A 19,466-nucleotide genomic window follows, 5' to 3' on the forward strand; every position below is an offset into this window, starting at 1 on the left:
TGCTACCCACTGTATAGACAAAGACAAAAAGGAAACCAGCCCTACTCTCAAGACTTATATTCTACATGGGAGCAGTCACATTACACAGTGGATAGAATATTAAACCTGGAATCTCGAGGACCTGTGTTCTAATTTTGCCTCAGTTATATGCTAGCAAATTTCATGTATACTGTAGAGAACTGATCCTGGACTCAGGAAAACCTGAGGTCAAACTGGTCTCAAATTCTTACTAATTGTGTGACCAGGAGCAAGTCACTTAACTGCTTTCTGCCTCAGTTTCCTCAAATGTAAAATGTAAAAACCTAATAATAGCACTCACTTCCCAGTGTTGTGGAAACCAAATAAGAAATTGGTAAAGCATTTAGCACAGTGCTTTCCCATAATATATGCTTAATAAATGCTTATCCCCTTCTCCTTGCCCTCTTCCCTTCATTTCTTTTTCTTGAATTATATTTTCCAAAATATTTTTGCCCACCTTCCCCTATGCCACATTTGCCTTCAATTAATTAGGAATATTATTTGATTGAGGAATGGTATCCACTTCCTTCAATGTTCATAAACCTCTCCCAGACACAGTATAAGGGGACATAAACATATTACATAGAAACACCTTACATTCTCATTCCATCAGTCCTCCCACTTCCAGAATTCTGTCCCTCCCATCAAGAGTTTTAACTGACTCTTGGTCTCTGTCCTGTCCGTATAACTAGCTTTTCATCCTCTGTTTTCATGACAGTTTAGAAACAGTATTACTGGTTCTGGTTCTCCTGACTTTCATTTTTTAGCTACCTAGAGTTGCAGATTTTACAAACGGTCAGGGCCCTTCTTGAGACTATTCATGGTAGACACTGTCTCCCTGCTTCCATTGCCCAATTGTCCTGCAATGATGCTAGCATCAGAACATTTCCTGATCATAATATGAACTGGGCTACTGTGTCCACTTTTTAGAAGGGACATTGATAAGCAGCATTCCATAATAGAAAGATTATTGAACTTGATGTCAGAAGACCTGTGTTGAATTCTAACACTGCTTCATGCTTCATTCCACTTAGTATCTGATTTCAACTCCCCCAAACAAAAATGCCCTTCCCAAGTTATCTTCATCATCTCTATTCTCATCATCATTCTGCTAAATCAAGCTTTAAGGAGGAACCTCCTCTCCTCCATTCTTACTGGGTGGGATACCCAACTCGTCCCAATACCTTCCTTTATAGGGAACAGAAACTGGGCTTTTCAGACTTGCTTCACTCTGCATCTGTAGCTCTGCCTTCTTTCAGCTCTACAGAATAACAGCCCCATATATCCTAGTACCCCTCACCTCACGCAGCTTTTCTACTTCCTTTTGTGTGTTATTTCTCTCCTTAGTTGTAAACTCTTTGAAGGTAGGGATAATCCTATTTTTATTGTGTTCCTAACACTTAGCACAGTGCCTGGCACATAGTAAACACTTAATAAATATTTATTGGATTGGATTAGTGGAGTGAATTATTACCTAGGAGACATCAGTCAAATGTCTTCTTTCTGGGTCTCATTTTCATTATCTATCAGGGAACCAACTCATTACATGATTTTTATGGCTATATTAAGAGAGTCTGGTTGGTTGTTGAAAGAGGACCAAAATGACATCACTGGTGATGTCTTATGACTTAAGTATGAACTAGATTTAAGTGAGGCAGAGGTACACAAAGTTCTCAGTCTCCTTCTATTCTAGAATAATCAAAATCCAGTGGCAAGCAAAAGTCAAGACAACTGGTGATTGCCTGGGATGCAGTGGATATCCTTAGCTTCTATATCTAACTAAACTGTAGGTTTGCTGTAGCACCTGCTTCTACAGCCTTCATGGCTGCTGGAACAAATTGTTCTCATCCACTCCTTCCATAGACAAAAGCATCGCATGCTTGAGGTGGACACCCCTCTAACTCACCAAAGGACTTGAGGCCTTTAGGTATCTCTCACCCTGAGTATCCGTGTCTGTCTGCCAAGATGGTCTACTAATATGTGGCCACTGAGTATGCTACAGCTTTGGGGAGCCTCAAGAGAGAGCTGGGTGGCAGGTAGACACCAAAGGAAGAAAGAAGCCTTGAAGTCCTCTCATGTCTTCCCTAAGGTATTAGTCTTCCCTGAACACCCTGCAGACCAATGTGAAACTACAAAACTTTTAGAGGACAGGATAATGAGGGTTCTAGAAATTTTGTCAAATGAAGTAAAGTTTTAGGAAAGACATGATCATGGTTTTTGATATCTGAAGGGGGATATAATGTGGAAAAGGGGGAGTACTTATTCTTTGAAGCTTTAAAGGAAATGTCCTTTGAATGAAATAATCATTTGATTAGAAGTCTCAAAAACTGGAGTTTAACATCAGTTTTGTAAATTCCTTGCTGTGTGAGTAAATTATTTCACTTGTTTTATCCTTAATTTACTAATCTGTGAAATGCCTCACCTTCCTTGCAGGTTACATGAGGTTACACATGAAACCACTTGCAAGTTAATGTTAAGCTATGGGATTTTTGGGGGGAAATAAATGCTATAGAAATTGAAAGCTAGCAAGAAATGGGATAAATTCCCTAGAAATTTAGAGAGCTTTCCATTCCTGGAAGTATTCAAACATAGACTAGATGATAACTACAAAAGATATTTTATAAGAGATTGAAAAATTGAACTATATGACCTCTGAAACCACTTTTAATGCTATAAATCAGAATCCAAAAGTAGTAAGTACCATTGTACATAATTTATTATTGGTTCATAGCATTGACCATTAAATCTCCACCATGTCCCAATTTCCTTAGAAAATTAGTAGGTATAGAAAATACCTATCAGAAATAGTTTGAGGATTCAAGCTCTTTCTCGCCACTCATACAAAATCAAAAGTAGCAATTTATGACTCCACTAAATCTATAATAAAACTAGAAAATGAATTTATCTGCATGAAAGTAAGAAACAAATGACATTGGGGTTTTTTTGGTTAAAAAAACTGAGGTTTAAGATATTTTATACCAATATTATAAAAGTATCACCCATAATTAATATTCTAACATTGGTGATGAAGAACATAGAACCATGTAAAGAATTTGGTTCCATCTGAGTGGACATTATTATAATGTTTATAATAATAATGCTTTAGCTGGATGATTACTGCCTCAAGGATAAGAAATTTTCCTGTAAACATCTAATTAACAGTCTTAAATTTACAAGAATCTCATTCCAGTGAAATTAAGGTTCTTTGGGCTTCAGGATAATATGGAAATAATTCTGCTACTCATTTTGTGTTACTCAAGGTTAATGTTGGCCTTTCTAACTGTGTTTATCCTCCAAATAGACCATGTAGTTTTGTATACAAGAGCTATTAGTCATAAACCCTTGATAATCACAGCCAGAATTCAGGTTTGCTTCTTCATTTAACCATTCTTATTCCAATGGTCTGGAGAGTGGACATTCTTAGTAGATAAAAGTTGCAGCAGTAGCCAGTCATCCCACAAGTTATATTAGCCTCTCTTCTAGACTAGATCAATAAACCAGGATAAAGAAGGAAAGGAAATGCATATCCATTAAGCATTTACTCCGTGTCAGACACTGAGCTAAATGCTGGGGATACAAATACAAGCCAAAAACTGAAGACTACCACTGCCTTCAAGGAACTTACATTTTAATAGAGGAAGGCAATGCACAAAAAGGAGCTAAAAAGCAGGAATGGTGGGTAGCTCGGTTGCTCAGTAGTTGGAAAGCCAATCCTAGAGATGGGAGGTCCCAGGTTCAAATCTGGCCTCAGACACTTCCCTAGCTGTGTGACCCTGGACAAGTCACTTAACTCCTATTGCCTAGCCTTTACCACTCTTCTGCCTTAGAACCAATATATAGAATTATATGGTTCTAAGGCATAAAGTAAGGGTTTCTTCTTGTTCCCTTTTACATACACATACCTAAGATCTCAAGCAACTTAAATGTAAAAATCTACATAAAACAAACAAACAAACAAAAAAGCAGGATTGGGTGTTTAGAGGGGAGAGGGGTCACTGGTGAGAGGGCATAGTGTTGAAATTCAGCAACAGGAGCAGAAAGAGAATAAAACTAAGCCAACCTGGGCCTTTTCACATTAGGAGAAAGTCATCAGTGGGAGAATTGGGATGGGACTTATGACAGGACCTTCCAAGGTGAGCAGACAGTGGGGTAGGTAGACTGTTCCAGGGCAAGGAAGTCCTAGAATTAGAGAATGAAGAGAATAAAAATAAGCAGGCATTTTCATTACTTTTTTTGGAAATGAGCCCCCATTACCCAACCTGTGCTGAACCTTAGCAGGCTTGGAGAAGACACAAAGAACTAAGATGAGTCTTAATGGCATTGAGGAGCCTGTATTCCCTTGGATGTCTTTCCCTTTATATCTATGGACATATTTCTTTTGATTATTGAATCCTTCTCTATTGTTTTTTCTATTCCTTTACAGATACACTGAGAACGTGTTTACTTATTCAATTTGAAGTGCAATATAACTGAGATAATTATTAACATAATCAAGTCCAAGAAATATTTTATCAGAGACACTTAGATATCACAGTCAAAATGAAACTATTTGCCTCAATTTCTTTTAACTTTTGTATTTTGAGGTACCATATCAGTACTAGCCCTGGCCCAAACCTCTCTCCCTTCATGAAACTTCTCACTACAGCAACCAGCAATGAGCTTTCCCTTTCTGAATAAATCTGTAAGATGCAATTTCTTACATGGTTATTTGTTCTCTGCTTATTTCCCTTATCTGGAAACCCAAGTATAAAGTCCTTAAGGATCCAGATGATTTCATTTCATTTGTGAACTTCTCAATTCTTAGCACAGCATCAGGCATACAGATTTATATTGTTTTAGAACTGAACAATGCCATTATTTTTGTCTTGCCCAACTCCAACATATCTGTTAAGTGACTAAATTGAAGTATGGAGACCAAGCCCATGTGCCAGAAACTAGCTCATGTCCGAGCTATATTTAAGATCAAATATCTAAAGCTGAAGAACCTTAAAAATGATCTGGTTCAGGGCCCTCTTTGCTTTTACTAGTAAGTATTTAATAAATAGGTACTTAATAAGGAATTTAAAAGTAAGTACTTAATAAGTGTTATTTATTGAACTACTAGGAAAATTATGTGAGTAAAGCAAATGAACAAAATTAAAAATCAAGTAATAAAATGTAGTTTGTTTCATCAACATTATAGACCTTAGCTAGTCATGTCTTCTAACTCAATCAGCACACTTTAAAGGGAGAGAAAAAAAAATCATTCCTGCTAGGAAATGAGAAAGCTCTTCTTTAGATGGAATCTCTGTGACCTTATTGGTTCTGGTGTCATGATAATATCCATAGCTTCTGAGAGAATTAGATTTAATGTACTGATAGAAAAAGGAGAGAATTCATAGATTTTCAAGAAGAAATAAATTTTCAGATTTTTATTCATCCTTTTTTTTAGGATCTTCTTTGAAAAAACACTGACTGGTCCTATGTCCAAAAGGTGAAATGATATCATATATCAGATCATTATGAGAAGTTGAAGGATAAATGAGACAATACTATCTCAATTAGATTTGAGAACAAAAAGTTTCTAAACTGGAATGTACCCCAAACCACAGAATCTCCTGCTTTTAGAATAATATAAACAGGAAAGGTTAGACTCTCAGTTTAGCAATCACAGGAACTGCTTGCTTAGCTTTATTTAAGTAAAGATTAATTTTTCTTTGTTGATGAAATCAATTTCTCATTAGTACCAAGCTAAATGCTTCTAGGGGGAAAATGAAAAATAAATGTATTGGGTACAGATATTACTATAGATTGGGACCTATATTTAAAAATAAGAATAATGAAAATAGAAATATATCTTAAGTAGACAGGTTTAATCTGGGAGAGGAGAGAGTTTTCCAATGTTGTATAATTCAAAACCATAAGTGGAGCTTCCAACTATAATTTAGGATTGTCAGATAATTTTTTTCCAAGACTTTTTAGCCTAACGGAGAGTCCTTACCCCAGTAGCTGATGTCTTTGGGTTTATCAAATTCTAGGCTTCATTTGCTTCTATATTTTGTATACTAACCTGTTACATTAATCAATCCCTCTATTTCTTAGCCAAAGCCAAAACATGTTATTAATTACTGCTTTCTAGTATAGTTTAAGGTGTAGAACTCATAGAATCCCTTCCTTCTCACTTATTTTATTATTTCCTTTAAGATTCTTGACATTTTGCTCTTCCATATGAATTTTGTGATTGTTATTTTTCTTCTCCTATAAAAAATTCTTTTGGTAGATCCCATTAGTATGCATAGCACTGGATAAGTAAATTAATTTAAGTATTATAGTGATTATTATATTGACTTAGCCTAGCCGTGAGCAAATAATATTTCTAAATAAAAATTTGGTTTTTAAAATTCAGGATTGTCAGCACTAGATTTTTTTTCTCTGTGAAGGTAATGAAGACATATGTCTATAACATATTAATTATCGATTCAATTACAAAATGAGTCTCATTACTTAGTTTTTATTTTTGAAAAATTCCCATTATTTCCCATTGTGAAATCCAAGGGATTGATAAGCAAGATTGCAAAATCTCAAGATAAGAGATTTTGCAATCTCTATCAAAAGAGATAGCCTTTGAATATGGAAATGAGAATGCACTGTGGTCCATAGACTGGCCAAGGATTACTGTAGCTCATGACTAGGTTTTCTACCAACTGTAACATTTATATAGACATTTTACAAATGTATGTTCTAATTTTTCTTTTTAAGTCATTTTCAGTTGTGTCTGACTCTTCCTGTCCCCATTTGGGATTTTCTTGGCAAAGATTCTAGAGTGGTTCACCATTTCCTTCTCATTTGACAGATGGGAAACTGAGGCAAACAGGGTTAAGTGACTTGCCCAGAGTCACTTAGCAAGTAAGTATCTGAGGCCAGATTTGAACTCAGGAAGATGGATTCTTCCTGGTTCCAAGACCAGCACTCTATGCCCTATGCCACTTAGCTGTCTAATTCAAAGGTAGAGAATGGTTTTAATGTGGATCACATCATATTATCACATAATTTCAGATTTTGAAGGGACCTGAGAAGGCCAAACCAGAGCTAAAAAAAGAATCCTTTCTATAAATACTCATAAGAAGTAATATTCTAGCCTTTGTTAGAAAACTTAAAATGAAGGGAAACCCCCTTCTTCCTCAGGCTGCCCTTTTTATTTTTGTGTATCTCTAATTATTAGGAAACATTTTTTTCCCCAGTGACCTGGAGGGAACAATGGAAGCTATCAAGTTCAACTTTCACGTTTTATTGGTCAAGAAACTGAAGTCCAGAGAAGTCACATAACTTCCCTGAAGTGATGTAGAAAGTATCATGGCTAGGATTTGAACACAGGTCTTCTGATTTGAAATCCAATGTTCTTTTCTACTATGCTACAATTCTCCTAGAGTTGCCTTTTAGGACCAATCAAAACAAATCTAATTCCTATACTTCCTGTGCCATATAACATCTATTTGGATACTTGACAATAGTTCTCATGTTCTCCCTTAAGTTATCTTTTCCCCAGGCCAAACAACCACAATTCCTTCAAATGATTTCCATAAGGTATAAATGCCTTATGTATTAGGCATAAGTACCTCCTTAGTTCTAGAAAATAGACAACCAATTGGCACAATGGATAATGAGCTGAATCTAGAGATAGGAAGATCTGAGTTCAAATCTACCTTCAGATATTTAATTGGGCAATATACCTAACCTCTGACTCCCTTAGTTTCCTTAACTGTAAAAGGGGAATAATATTAGTACTTAACCATAAGGATTGTTGTGAAGATCAAAATGAGATAATATTTATAAAAAATCAGTGTGTGTCTGGCAGATTTTCCTTCTTTCCTCCCTTCGCGCATTTTGATTTAGCCCCAGATTGCTTTAGTTTTTTTCATCCACATGATTCTGCAGACTCACATTGGTTATAGTCTACTATAAAGCTTCTAGTATTTTAAATGATGCTTTCCCCATTTATACTTACAAAACTGATTTAAAAAAAACCAAGTGAACAATTTAAACTATATTCCTATTAAATTTCATCTTATTAAACTCAGACCAAAGTTTTTACCTAACATGATCTTCAAGGATGCTGATTCAGGCATTCAGTGCAATAGCTATGCAATAGCTATCCCTCCTTGCTTTGCATTGTCTGTAATTTGATAAGTATTCCTTCTATGTCCTTATCCAAGTCAATCATAAACACGTAAGGTACCAGAGGGCCAAGCACAAGATCCCTAGTGAACTCCACTCAGATCTCCTTACAAGTTGGTATCAATTAGCATTCTTTGAATCTGGCCATTCAAGGAGTGCCTACATGGACAAAATCATGAATCCTTAAATAATTGAAACCCAAGATATAAAAGATCAAAGTAATCTTCAGAAGTTCTTAGAGAATGGCTAAAGTACATCTGATACCTAGCAGAATGCCTCAGGGATATGTCCTTCAACTTGTGTTGTTCACCCAACATTTCTATCATTGCCTTGGATAAAAAAAGTAGATTGTAATACTTGTTCGGTTTACAGATTACTCAAAATTGGTAATGCAGTATTTATATGTTTAAAGGGCTGTCATACAGAAGCAGGGAAAGCACTGTTTGTGAGGAAAGAACTAAGACAAATAGGTTTTCCTAAAGAAACCTCAAAATTTTGATAGGAAACTAATAAAGAAGAAGCTTCTAATAATTAGAGCCATCTAAAAAGTTTGTCTGAAATAGTAATGAACTCTGTCACTTGATGTTTAAGAAAATACTGGATGAATATCACAAATGGGGAACTAGACTGTGAATTAGTAGATAGATTTGAGTTCCAGTTCTGCTATTACTTGCATGATATTTGGTAAATCATTTAGCCTCTCTGAATCTTAGTTTCCTTTCATTAAAATGAGGATTGGGAATTAAATCAGGGATCTCAAACTCACCACAAATTAGCTTTGGGCTATTAGCAGTTGTATAAATCATGTTATGCAAACTTTTGTCCCTATGTTCAAGTAAAAATAGGATTAAGTCTTTCATAATGACACAGAAATAGAAACAGTAGTTAAAATAAATATACATTACCTTGAGAGCACTCTTCTAGAAGTTCTCTGAGGTTACAACTTCCAGTAATATAATTCATAATCTCTCAAGTACATGAGAATCATCAAATTATAGAAATTATATAGATCAATGTCTCACTTTATAAATAGAAAACTGGGATGCAGTGAAGTCAAGATACTCACTTGGCTAAAATGACAAAGATAGTAAAAGTGGCAAAATGAACATCCAAATACAAAGAAAGATTACTATAGAAGGATCATGGTGCAGTCAGTCAGTCAATAAACACTTATTAAGTACGTATTATGTGCCAGACAAAGTAGAAACAGCACAAATTTGGCATCAGAGGATCTGAGTTTGAGCTGTTGATACACAATAAATAATTCCACCGGTGTTTAAACCAGGTCTTAACTCAGATTCCCATCTTCTTTTATGGTGATCTAGTTGAAAGAGACCTGGACTTTTAGTTAGAACAAGTCCAACCTCCAGCACTGTCTTACTGTGTGATTATAGACAATTCAGTAAAACTCTATCTCAATTAACTTACTTATAAAATGGAGGTAATATCTGTCATACCTATCTCACAGTGTGACAGAAAATTTTAATACAAGTCTAACTGAAGTAACGTCCTGAACTCTAACCACTCTGTCATGCTCTCTCTAGCAAAGCAGAGTACAAGAGAAGTTCTAGAATTTGTGTTGGAGACAGGAAGATTCAAGTAACATCTCACAACCTTATTAACTGTGTGTGTGAGATCCAGGACAAGTCCTTCAATCACTCTAGACCTCAGTTTCTGTGGACTCCTGCCATTTGGAACTGTTTTTGCCTATTTTTGTATCCTCAGCATTCATTACAATGCCTGATAGTAGGATCTTAATAATAGATAATTATTAATTGACTGAAATGAGATTTTTCTCAATAATCTTTAAGATTGTTTCTAATTCTAAATCTTTGCTTCCCTATCACATAGTCTATATCTCCTTCCATATTTCCTGGCACACTACAAATCTTTGTCTAATAGCCTCCTGAAATCCAATTTTCCAGTACTTATGCCATTTCCTTGGTTTGCCCATTTTGTCCTGATAAAAATAATAGCATTAGTAGAGAAAACCTATTCCTCATGAGATTATTGGGGTTCTTAATCATCTCTTTTCTAAGCATTCATGGACTATCCTTTTAATAATATATCCTAATCCTAGGACTAGAAATCCAAATCCCATTTGAAGATATCATCTATTTTCAGTTTTTCACTTTCCAAATCTGTCTGCTCTTCTTAAGCTGCTACCTTGTATTGGTGATGATGGAACCATCAACTTGTGCCCATGAAGCCACTGGTTACTTTCCTCCCTAACAATGCTACATTGGTTTGTACTGGTGATATAATTTGTCTTTTTAAAGAAGTTGGCAGCAGTTGGTAGGGTTAACAAGACTTTTTTACCTTGCTAGTATGTCCCAGACATACACCCTCAGGAAGAGAGCATGTCTCCAGAGGCAGTGTATGAATGGACACATAAACTTAGCATTAACTCATCAAATAGTGTGACATCATTTCTTCCTCTGAGCAGCTATGGATGTAGTTTTTATGATAGTTATTATGGCTCCCCAATAGATATTGATTGTTAACCCAAATATTCCTGAGAAAATTCATGTGTGAGTAGGGTTTTATTGTTGTGTAATTGTCCAAGGGTAATTGTTTTTTGCTATGAAAACATTTTTTAAAAAGCAGATAATATTCATTATTTAATTCAATAACATTAAATAACAATTGAATTATGATTTTTCTGTTAAGATTTTAATGTTTGACAAATTGAATGACTTTTTTAAGTCCCTCATAAGAATGTTTAAATTTCAGAAATGGGTGATAGGTTTTCAGTTAGTGGACACTACCATTTGACAGATAAAAAAGTAGCCATGTTGAAAGTTCTTAATCACACGAGTGGGTTGGTAGCCTAAAGTACAGAGGTGTTCATAAACCATCTTTAAAAGGACAATATAATGTGTTGCTTCCTGTCAGTAAGGTAGATCTTGTCTTAAATCAAGATATGAAATACTGTCAGTTTCTAAAACTCAATTATTTCTTGTCAGTGAACTTTTAAACCAGCCTTCTAAAAATATTCACATACCATATACTTGTTTATTAATCAAAAAATGTCAACAATCTTAAGAAATTCTCATAATACTGTTAATGTCTCATAACCTTTAGAAGTCTCATAATAGAGGATTACTTAAATAGGGGTCCATGGATTTTAAATACATAAATACATATATGTAAATATCTATATTTATATATGTGTATGTGTGTAACTATTTCAGTAGTAACATAACTATATTTCAAAATATTATTGGTTATTTTTAACCTCTGTATTTTATCTTGTGTATTTTAAAACATTATGTTTTTAAATGGATTCATTTTGTAACCTATGTGTTTATTTTATGGACTGAAAGACATTCTATGTAAGGATTCATAGCCTTTAATAGACTGCCAAAGGTTTCATGACACACAAAAAAGGTTAAGAACCCCTCTACAAGATCAATTATATTGCTCAACATAGTATATAATACATACTCAAATGTTTCTCTTTTGGTATAGTTTATCTCACACAAAATCTTATTATGTTTCTATAAGAATCCCAAAATACTCAACTCTGATTTAAAAAGTATCTTAGAAGCTCTTTAATCTAATACTTATCAAAAAAGTAGGACTCTACAAAGTCAAATAGAAGCAAACACCTGAAGCTTCATATTGACTAGAAAAACTACAAGTTAATGCTATGTAGTCATATTATATTTTGATTTATTTTGTTAAACATTTCTTAATTATATATAATCCTAATTAAATTTAATTCTCACAAGTTTTGGGGGGCCACTATGACAGGTGGCATTTCTACTATACAACATTTTCAATAAATGGTCGCCTAAACTCTTCCTGAAGAGCTTTAATATTGAAGAGTCCTCCTGCCTCTTGTGAAGGCTTTTACAATTAGTTTAACTTTTTTACTAATCCAAAATCTGCCTTTTTGCATTCTGATAATGGGTCACTAGGAGGCAAAGTGGAGAGAATGCTAAACCTGGAGTCAGAAAGACCTGAGTTCAAATTCAGCCTTAAACATTTACTAGCTGAATGATCCTGAGCAAGTCATATAATCCTGTTTGCCTCAGTTTCTCATCTGTAAAATGAGCTGGAGATACAAATGACAAACCACTCTAGTATCTGCCAAGAAAACCCAAAATGGGGGGTCATGAAGAGTCAGAATCAACTGAAAAAGTCTAAACAAAAATGAAAATGCTCCCTCACATAAATACATGTGAAATATCATAAGAAAGTTGTTAAACTCCCATGCTGAAATACAGAAATTTATTCTTGTTCACTTATCCAAAAGTGTATAAGTCTTTTGAATGATGTTTGTAGTCCAAAAAGCTGCTGATGGGTCAATTTAATTGTCATCAATTTATCATGAAGAGGATTGCTGATCCAAATCAATTTAGTGGAAATTTCTTGAAAATATTTATTGAAAGTAATTTCTAGAGTTGTGAATGTAGGTAGGTGGTTCAGACCTAGAGATGCAAGATCCTTTGTTCAAATCTGACCTAGATATGTCCTAGCTGTGTGACCTCAGGCAAGTCACTTAACCCTCATTATCTAGCCTTCATCCCTTGGAACTAATACATAGTATTGATTCTAAGTCAGAAGATAAAAATTTTTAAAGAAAAGAAAGTAATTTCTGGGGCAGATGTGGCTCAGTGCATAGAAAGCTAAGCCTAGAGACAGGAAGTCCTAGGTTCAAATCTGGTACCAACTATGTGACCTGGGCAAGTCACTTAACACCAATTACCTAGCCCTTATCACTTTTCTGAGTTGGAACCATTACTTGGTATTGATTCTCTAACAGAAGGTAAAAGTTGTTTTGTTTTGTTTTTTAAATAAAACAAGAATTTTTAAGAAAGTCATTTCTAAAATTTTAGGTCGTCCCTGATCTTTTTGACAATCTGATTACTTTATTCTTGTTTTAAATCAAAGCACTGAAATAAGCTTGATGTAGAACAAGATTTTAGACTATATTCATATAGTGTTGAACCAAATATTGAAAACTCTAATTCAAACAAAAAACCCAACATCTAAATTAAGTTTAAATATGATTATTACATTATGTTAAGCATCTTCCAAGTTGTAATTGATTGTATTTAAATAGTATTTGTAGTAAGCACAATTGGTAAAATAAAATAAATTTAACAGGAAATTTTGCAAGACATAAGAGATGGTACTGGATTATTTCTTTTATAAAATATCCCACATAAAGTATGTACAATTATTTTATATTTGTTTTCTAATTTTGTTTTCATAATTATAAGCAAAATAATATTTCTCTATTTTAATTATATGGTATAAATTTTAATCTTAAGATAAAATTATTGTTGTAGTTATTACAAGCATTTAATAAATAAATATAGAAGAATTTTGTAAGTAATCTATAAAATTGGGAAGGAGGACAGGTAGGAGGTGCAGTGGATAAAGTGTGAGGCCTAGAGTTAGGAAGAGTCATCTTCCTAAATTCAAATCTCAGGAAGTTGTATGACCCTGGACAAATCACTTAACCCCTCAGTTTCCTCATATGTCAAATGAGCTAGAAAAGAAATGGCAAACCACCCCAATATCTTTGGTGAAAAAAAAGCCTAAATGAAGTCACAAAGAGTCAGTCACACAACTGAAAAATACTAACCAATAACAAAATATCACATTTCCTTTGAGATTCATAACACATTTTTTATTATTAAAGAGGGTCCATAGAATAAAAAATGATGGCTACCACTACCAATATGAAGAATAAATGCCTAATACTTACAGATATTGCAGGTGTTGAGTGTGCTACCTCACTTGAAGAAGAAGATGGTAGTTTTCCCCTCAGAAGAGTCTGTCTTTGAATAAAGTTTCAATGACCATGCATTGATGATGTAGTAGAGGAGATTCTTATGAACTAATGACTTGAATAAAAGAATGAATAAAAAGAAAAGCATCTCTTAAGTGCCTACCATGAACCAAATATTGTGTTAAGCCCTGGAAGTATAAATACAAATGTTCTGAAAGTAGTTACCCTTAAGGAGATTACATTCTAACAGAGAGATGCAACATATACAGGGACTGGTGGTTAGGGAGAGATACTTTTGTCCAGAAGTTATATCCATAAGGATATAACATATCCCTGTTATAATGACAGGGATAGTAAAGAGACTCATAAGGAAGTATATTTGCACATCCTTTCCTAGAAAATTAGCAGAATTCATTTGATCATGATTCCAAACAGAGGCATGAGGATTTGGGGCTGAAATAATGCAACAGGGGTCTAACAGGTCAGTTAGAGATGCTGTTGAGAAGATAGGGAGCATAGAGTAAAGGGAATCATGGCTGTGATCGTTCTGAAATATAAGGTCAGGGATAGTCCACCAGTCAGAACAATGAATATGAATTTAAAAAATGCAGTTCTTGATAACTCTGATATTCTCTGATTCAGTGAAATAACTTGATTAAAAATTAAATATTCAAATTATTAGATTGGAGAATATTATAGGAGAGTATTTTTTACCTTTCCATAGATCTTATGTGGTATGATATAGAGATTAGTACTTGAGAAGCAAATCCAGGATAATTTTTAAACAACCAATTGGTGTTGGGATTTGAGCAAGTGACAGATAGGGGATGAAGAGTAAAGGAACAACCAGAAAGAAGAAAATATAAAAAAGCAGAAGAGGGAGAATAAAAGATCGGATCTCAAGAGAACTGATAAGAAAGTCTACCTGTATTCCAGAGCCATATAGACACTGGAACAGAGGCACAGAAAAATAGGAGTTATTCATTGTTTTTGGATTGCTTGAACTCATGCAATTAAAAGAAGGCAGTTTGGTCATACAGTATATAGAACATTGGAGCTAGCTAGAGTCAGGAAGATCTGAATTCAAATCCAATTTCAGACATATATTAACTGTATGAACCAAGGTAAGTCATTTAACTTCTTTGAGCTTCAGTTTTCTCTTCTATAAAATGGAGACAATCATAGCACATACTTCAAAGGAATTAATGAGTATAGAATAGTGAGTATAGAACGAAGTAACACACTTAAAGTGCTACATAAATCCTAGTTGTTATAGTTGTTAACTATTAAGTTAAAGTACATAGATTCACATGTGTATACATTTGCATTAGTTACCACTTTGGATGTCATTGTGAATCAAATGGTTAAAATAAAAGTTATAAAATATGATTTGTGTTGATGGCATGAAAGCTACAAAGAAACCTAATCTGTTTTCTGTGCAGACCTGATAAGTACTGAACTGGCAGAAATAAATGTTATTTTTAAATGATTTATTATAAACCTAAAAGTAAACATCAATACAAATAACTGAATTTGCTTTGCAACCATTTACATTTAAATAAATGAATTTCATTGTAGAAAAGTGTCATAATTTTTCAGTTGCTTCCTCCAAAGTTCCATCAGAATTCTTCAGTTATCTATTCAATGTTATTCACTTTTTTATTACATAGTCATAATTCATATGCACTATGAACTTTTTAAATTTTATTTTTTATAAAGTGCTTTACATATTTCTTTATATTATTCACATAAGTCAATCATAATTTCATGATGGTATTTTATTACCTTAATTTACAACACTTTAAGCATTCTCCTCTTATTAGATAAAGTTATTTTCCTAAATTCTTAAATCATAAATTTCTAAGGATGTCTCTAGAATCTGCAATATTAACATCAGCTTTGGAAAAATGGCATTTACACCATTTTTTTTTACCGTGGAGTGGGGATAATAATAACAGAAAACAAGGCAACAGCTTTACTTCAGAAATAGGCCTTGATGATCAAGGAAAGATGATGATTTTCCACATGCTCCTAATTCAGAGAATTCCTTGGGAATTCTTAGAGAAGAATAACTGCCAACGCCCAGGCTACTGTGAGAAATGATTGCCATTTATGAATTTCTTCTTTGAATCTCACAATAACTCTGTGAGATAATTATTATAGTTGTTGTTATTCTTATTTTCTAAATGAACTAACTGGGTCTCTGAGAGGTTAATTGATTTGACTGTGATCTCTCAGCTAGCAACTACCCAAGGTAAGATTTGAATCCTCTTCTTCCTGTCTTTCAGTTCCAGAACTGTAGCCAGGATACAATATTGCCTCTTCTGGGAACTGTAGTCCTGCTGGTGATTTAGGGGCTTCAGATAAATTTTTATTTTCAAAAAATGGAAATAACTGCTGTCAGAACTAGTTTGCCATAATGATGAAAACACTTGGTTTGGAGTCAGAAACATTTGAGTTCAAGTCCTGTGTTTAACACTTCCTTTGCTGAATGACCCCAGGGCAATCCCCAAACTTGAACCTCTATGAAACTCAGTTTATTCATCCTTAAAATGAAACATAATAGCATCTACCACATGTGACACCTAAAGTTGATTTGAAGTTCAAAACATATATATTACAAATGCTTGACCAACTTTAAAGTCTTACATAAGTGTTGCTTTATTTATTATTTGTTTGGTATTATTTGTTAAGACTCCGCCAATAACCTTTCATTCCCTCAACTTCCAATCAATTGTCATACCTTCCCAAAGACCAATAAAGATGAGGATCCCTTTAGAAATCTTTAATAATACATTAATTTTTCACCTTCATCTAGGACTTAAGGTCATCTTTTAATAAACATCTTGTGAAAGTCCAAATTCAAACCCTGAAGATCAAGTTCTTAAGAGAAAAAATTGCCGAGTGAGCAACCAGAGTTGCAGATCTCATTTTCATCCCTTTGTTGCACAGTTTGCACTGCAGAGCAACTGCCATAAATCATCTTTTGGCTGTATACAATTAATTTTATGTTCTCTGCCTGTCCTCCTCTACTTTTTACCCTGGTATCTTTTTATATTTGATTTCTAAGGTCACTCTCAGTTTGAGGGGAAATAGCTGTGCTTAATATTAAAATATCACTAGATGATATTATATTAGAAAGTTTTAATAACCAAATGCAGGGTCACCTTTTTCCCACAGTTTTCAAATTAGCTGTCAGTAAGTGTCAAAAAAAAACCAATTGCTCTGTAAACTCTTTGAATAATATAAGAAGATACAACCTGGACTGTTGGCAGAGCTTCCTTGAAGAGTAAAATGTTTCTCCTACCATCACTAACTCTAACAGGAATTCTTTATCTTATTTATTATTACCAGTAGAAGTGATTCCAAATGTCATGAGAATTTCTTACAACTTAGCTGATTTGTAGTAATATAGGAAAAAAAAACCTTTTTCTCATCATTTTCAGAATAGCTATTCTTCCAGACGGGAGCCTCCGGATTCTAAACGCTTCTAAATCAGATGAGGGAAAGTACATTTGCCAAGGGGAAAATGTCTTTGGTTCAGCTGAAATCCTAGCTTCTGTATTTGTAAAAGGTAAGCAAACTAAAGAGTTCTATCAGCATGCTTCCCCAGTTTCATACATACTTCTCTCTCTATCAGAAAGCTTTTTGTCTATAAACAAGGAAGTATGTATATTGTATTGGTGTGCACCTATGTATTAAGGATGTAAGAGCAAAGGTAACCAAATATCATCTTTACATTATTGAAGGACCCCAGAACATTAGCTCTGGGGTCATAGGGCCTAGGTTCAAATTTCACTTCTGATGCTTCTTACAACATGTGTGACCTCAGACAAGTCACCTTCCCTGTGCATCAGTTTTTTCATCTATAAAATGAGAAGGTTGAACTAAAAAGTATAGGAGTTCTCTTCCAGCTCTAATTCAATAGATTTATGATTCTTGAAGGAGAGGGAGGAGTATAAGAGGTCCACCAATGGAGTATTGATTTCTCTTTCAATAAAAGGCAAAGAAGCAAGGGGCAACTTTTTTTAAATTTTGCATATCACTCAAACATAAATATCTGTTTTCATATCAACATTAAACCCATCGTATTTTCATGAAGACCATTTAAATTTGGGCCAGTAGCCAGTCTGATGAGTAGTAATCTCAAAAGGACTAGGTATAGAAGGGAGATGAAGTATCAGTTGTAACTGATTAAAAACATTTAGTTGCTACTCAAGATTCTCACCTATAATATAGTGATAATACACTAATAAATGATAAAATAGAATATTTGAAAAAGCTATTGCAATCATCAGAGGACCTGGCTTCAAATCCTGACTCTGTCGCTTACTTAGTTGGGTAACTTTGGGCAAATCACTTAACCTCTCTAAACCTCAGTTTTCTCACCTGTAAAAGCAGAAAGCTATACTATATTATTTATAAAGTCATTTTCAGCTCTTCATTTAGGACCCGATGATCTTATAATCTATTGAAACTACCTTAAACACTCTCAAGAGCTTTATAAATGTAAAATCTCTTCAGTTACTCAGTCAATTCTAGTGCATAGTAGGTGCTTAATCAATGCTTATTAACTGATCATTAATCAGCAATCACTCATTAAGCTCCTACAACATGCCAAACATTGTGCCAGACTTTTCCTATAGCTTCTTTTGGGAACAATTGTGATTCTGTTGATGACATCTGTTTTTCCTTGGCTTAATCAAAAGAACTAGATGTCATATATATCTTCTAATATTATAAATGTGTCATAGTTTAACACCAACAGAAATGAAAACAATAATTGAAGCATGGAACATTAATTAAGCAACATCCATCATCACAAAATAGCAAATATGATATAATCCTTTTAGTCACACATTTCCATGGATAGATAATCATTGACAACATTTCATATAATCACATTTTATTAACCAGAACCCTCTCTTTTTGTGAGGTTCTAGATTTTCTCTAATATTCTTTCTAGGTCTTCATTTATGACCCTATGATTTCATGATCTGTCAAGGCCACTTTATACACTCTTAAGAACTTTATAAATGTGACTTTTCATCATACATATCATTCATTCCTGGAATATAGGTGTTTTTATTAATAGTGTCACGTCAGTAAAGCAGGAATAATGTGCTAAGCACGGTGCCAAATTTTCCCTATAACTTTGTTTTATCTGTAGTGACTCAATATTTATGAGAGACACAGATGAAACAAAAATAAACTGGTACCATAATGTTATTTTACAACTTTTGTTGAGCACCCTAGATACAAAGCATTTTTCTATACCTTTTCTATCTACAGATCTCTATAATCACTGTTGATGTGATTCATAATAATTTCCCTGAGGCACTGCTAGATCCCAAATCATCAAAAGTAGGTTTATTTATATTTAGAATACTCTATCCACTAAAGCAGCAGGGAGATCAACATCCTTTTAGAATATATTCAGTGACAAGAGATTGAACTTCATGGTCCTTAATTAATCAGAATCTTGCTTATCCACAATACTGAATTTATACTTGCATTCTGATTAAATTAAATTTGTGTGTTCTACCTT

General features: G+C 34.0%; 1 protein-coding gene across 1 annotated transcript in view; it reads left to right on the plus strand.

Annotated features, from left to right (window-relative positions):
- The window catches only part of CNTN5 (contactin 5), a 609,722-nt gene that overhangs the window by 442,880 nt on the left and 147,376 nt on the right, over positions 1–19,466 (plus strand). The window contains exon 10 of the mRNA XM_044669004.1: positions 17,365–17,492. Coding sequence (XP_044524939.1) covers positions 17,365–17,492 — 128 coding nt within the window. The remainder of the gene's footprint in view (positions 1–17,364; positions 17,493–19,466) is intronic.

Source organism: Gracilinanus agilis, chromosome 3 (assembly GCF_016433145.1).
Source record: "Gracilinanus agilis isolate LMUSP501 chromosome 3, AgileGrace, whole genome shotgun sequence".
NCBI lineage: Eukaryota > Metazoa > Chordata > Mammalia > Didelphimorphia > Didelphidae > Gracilinanus > Gracilinanus agilis.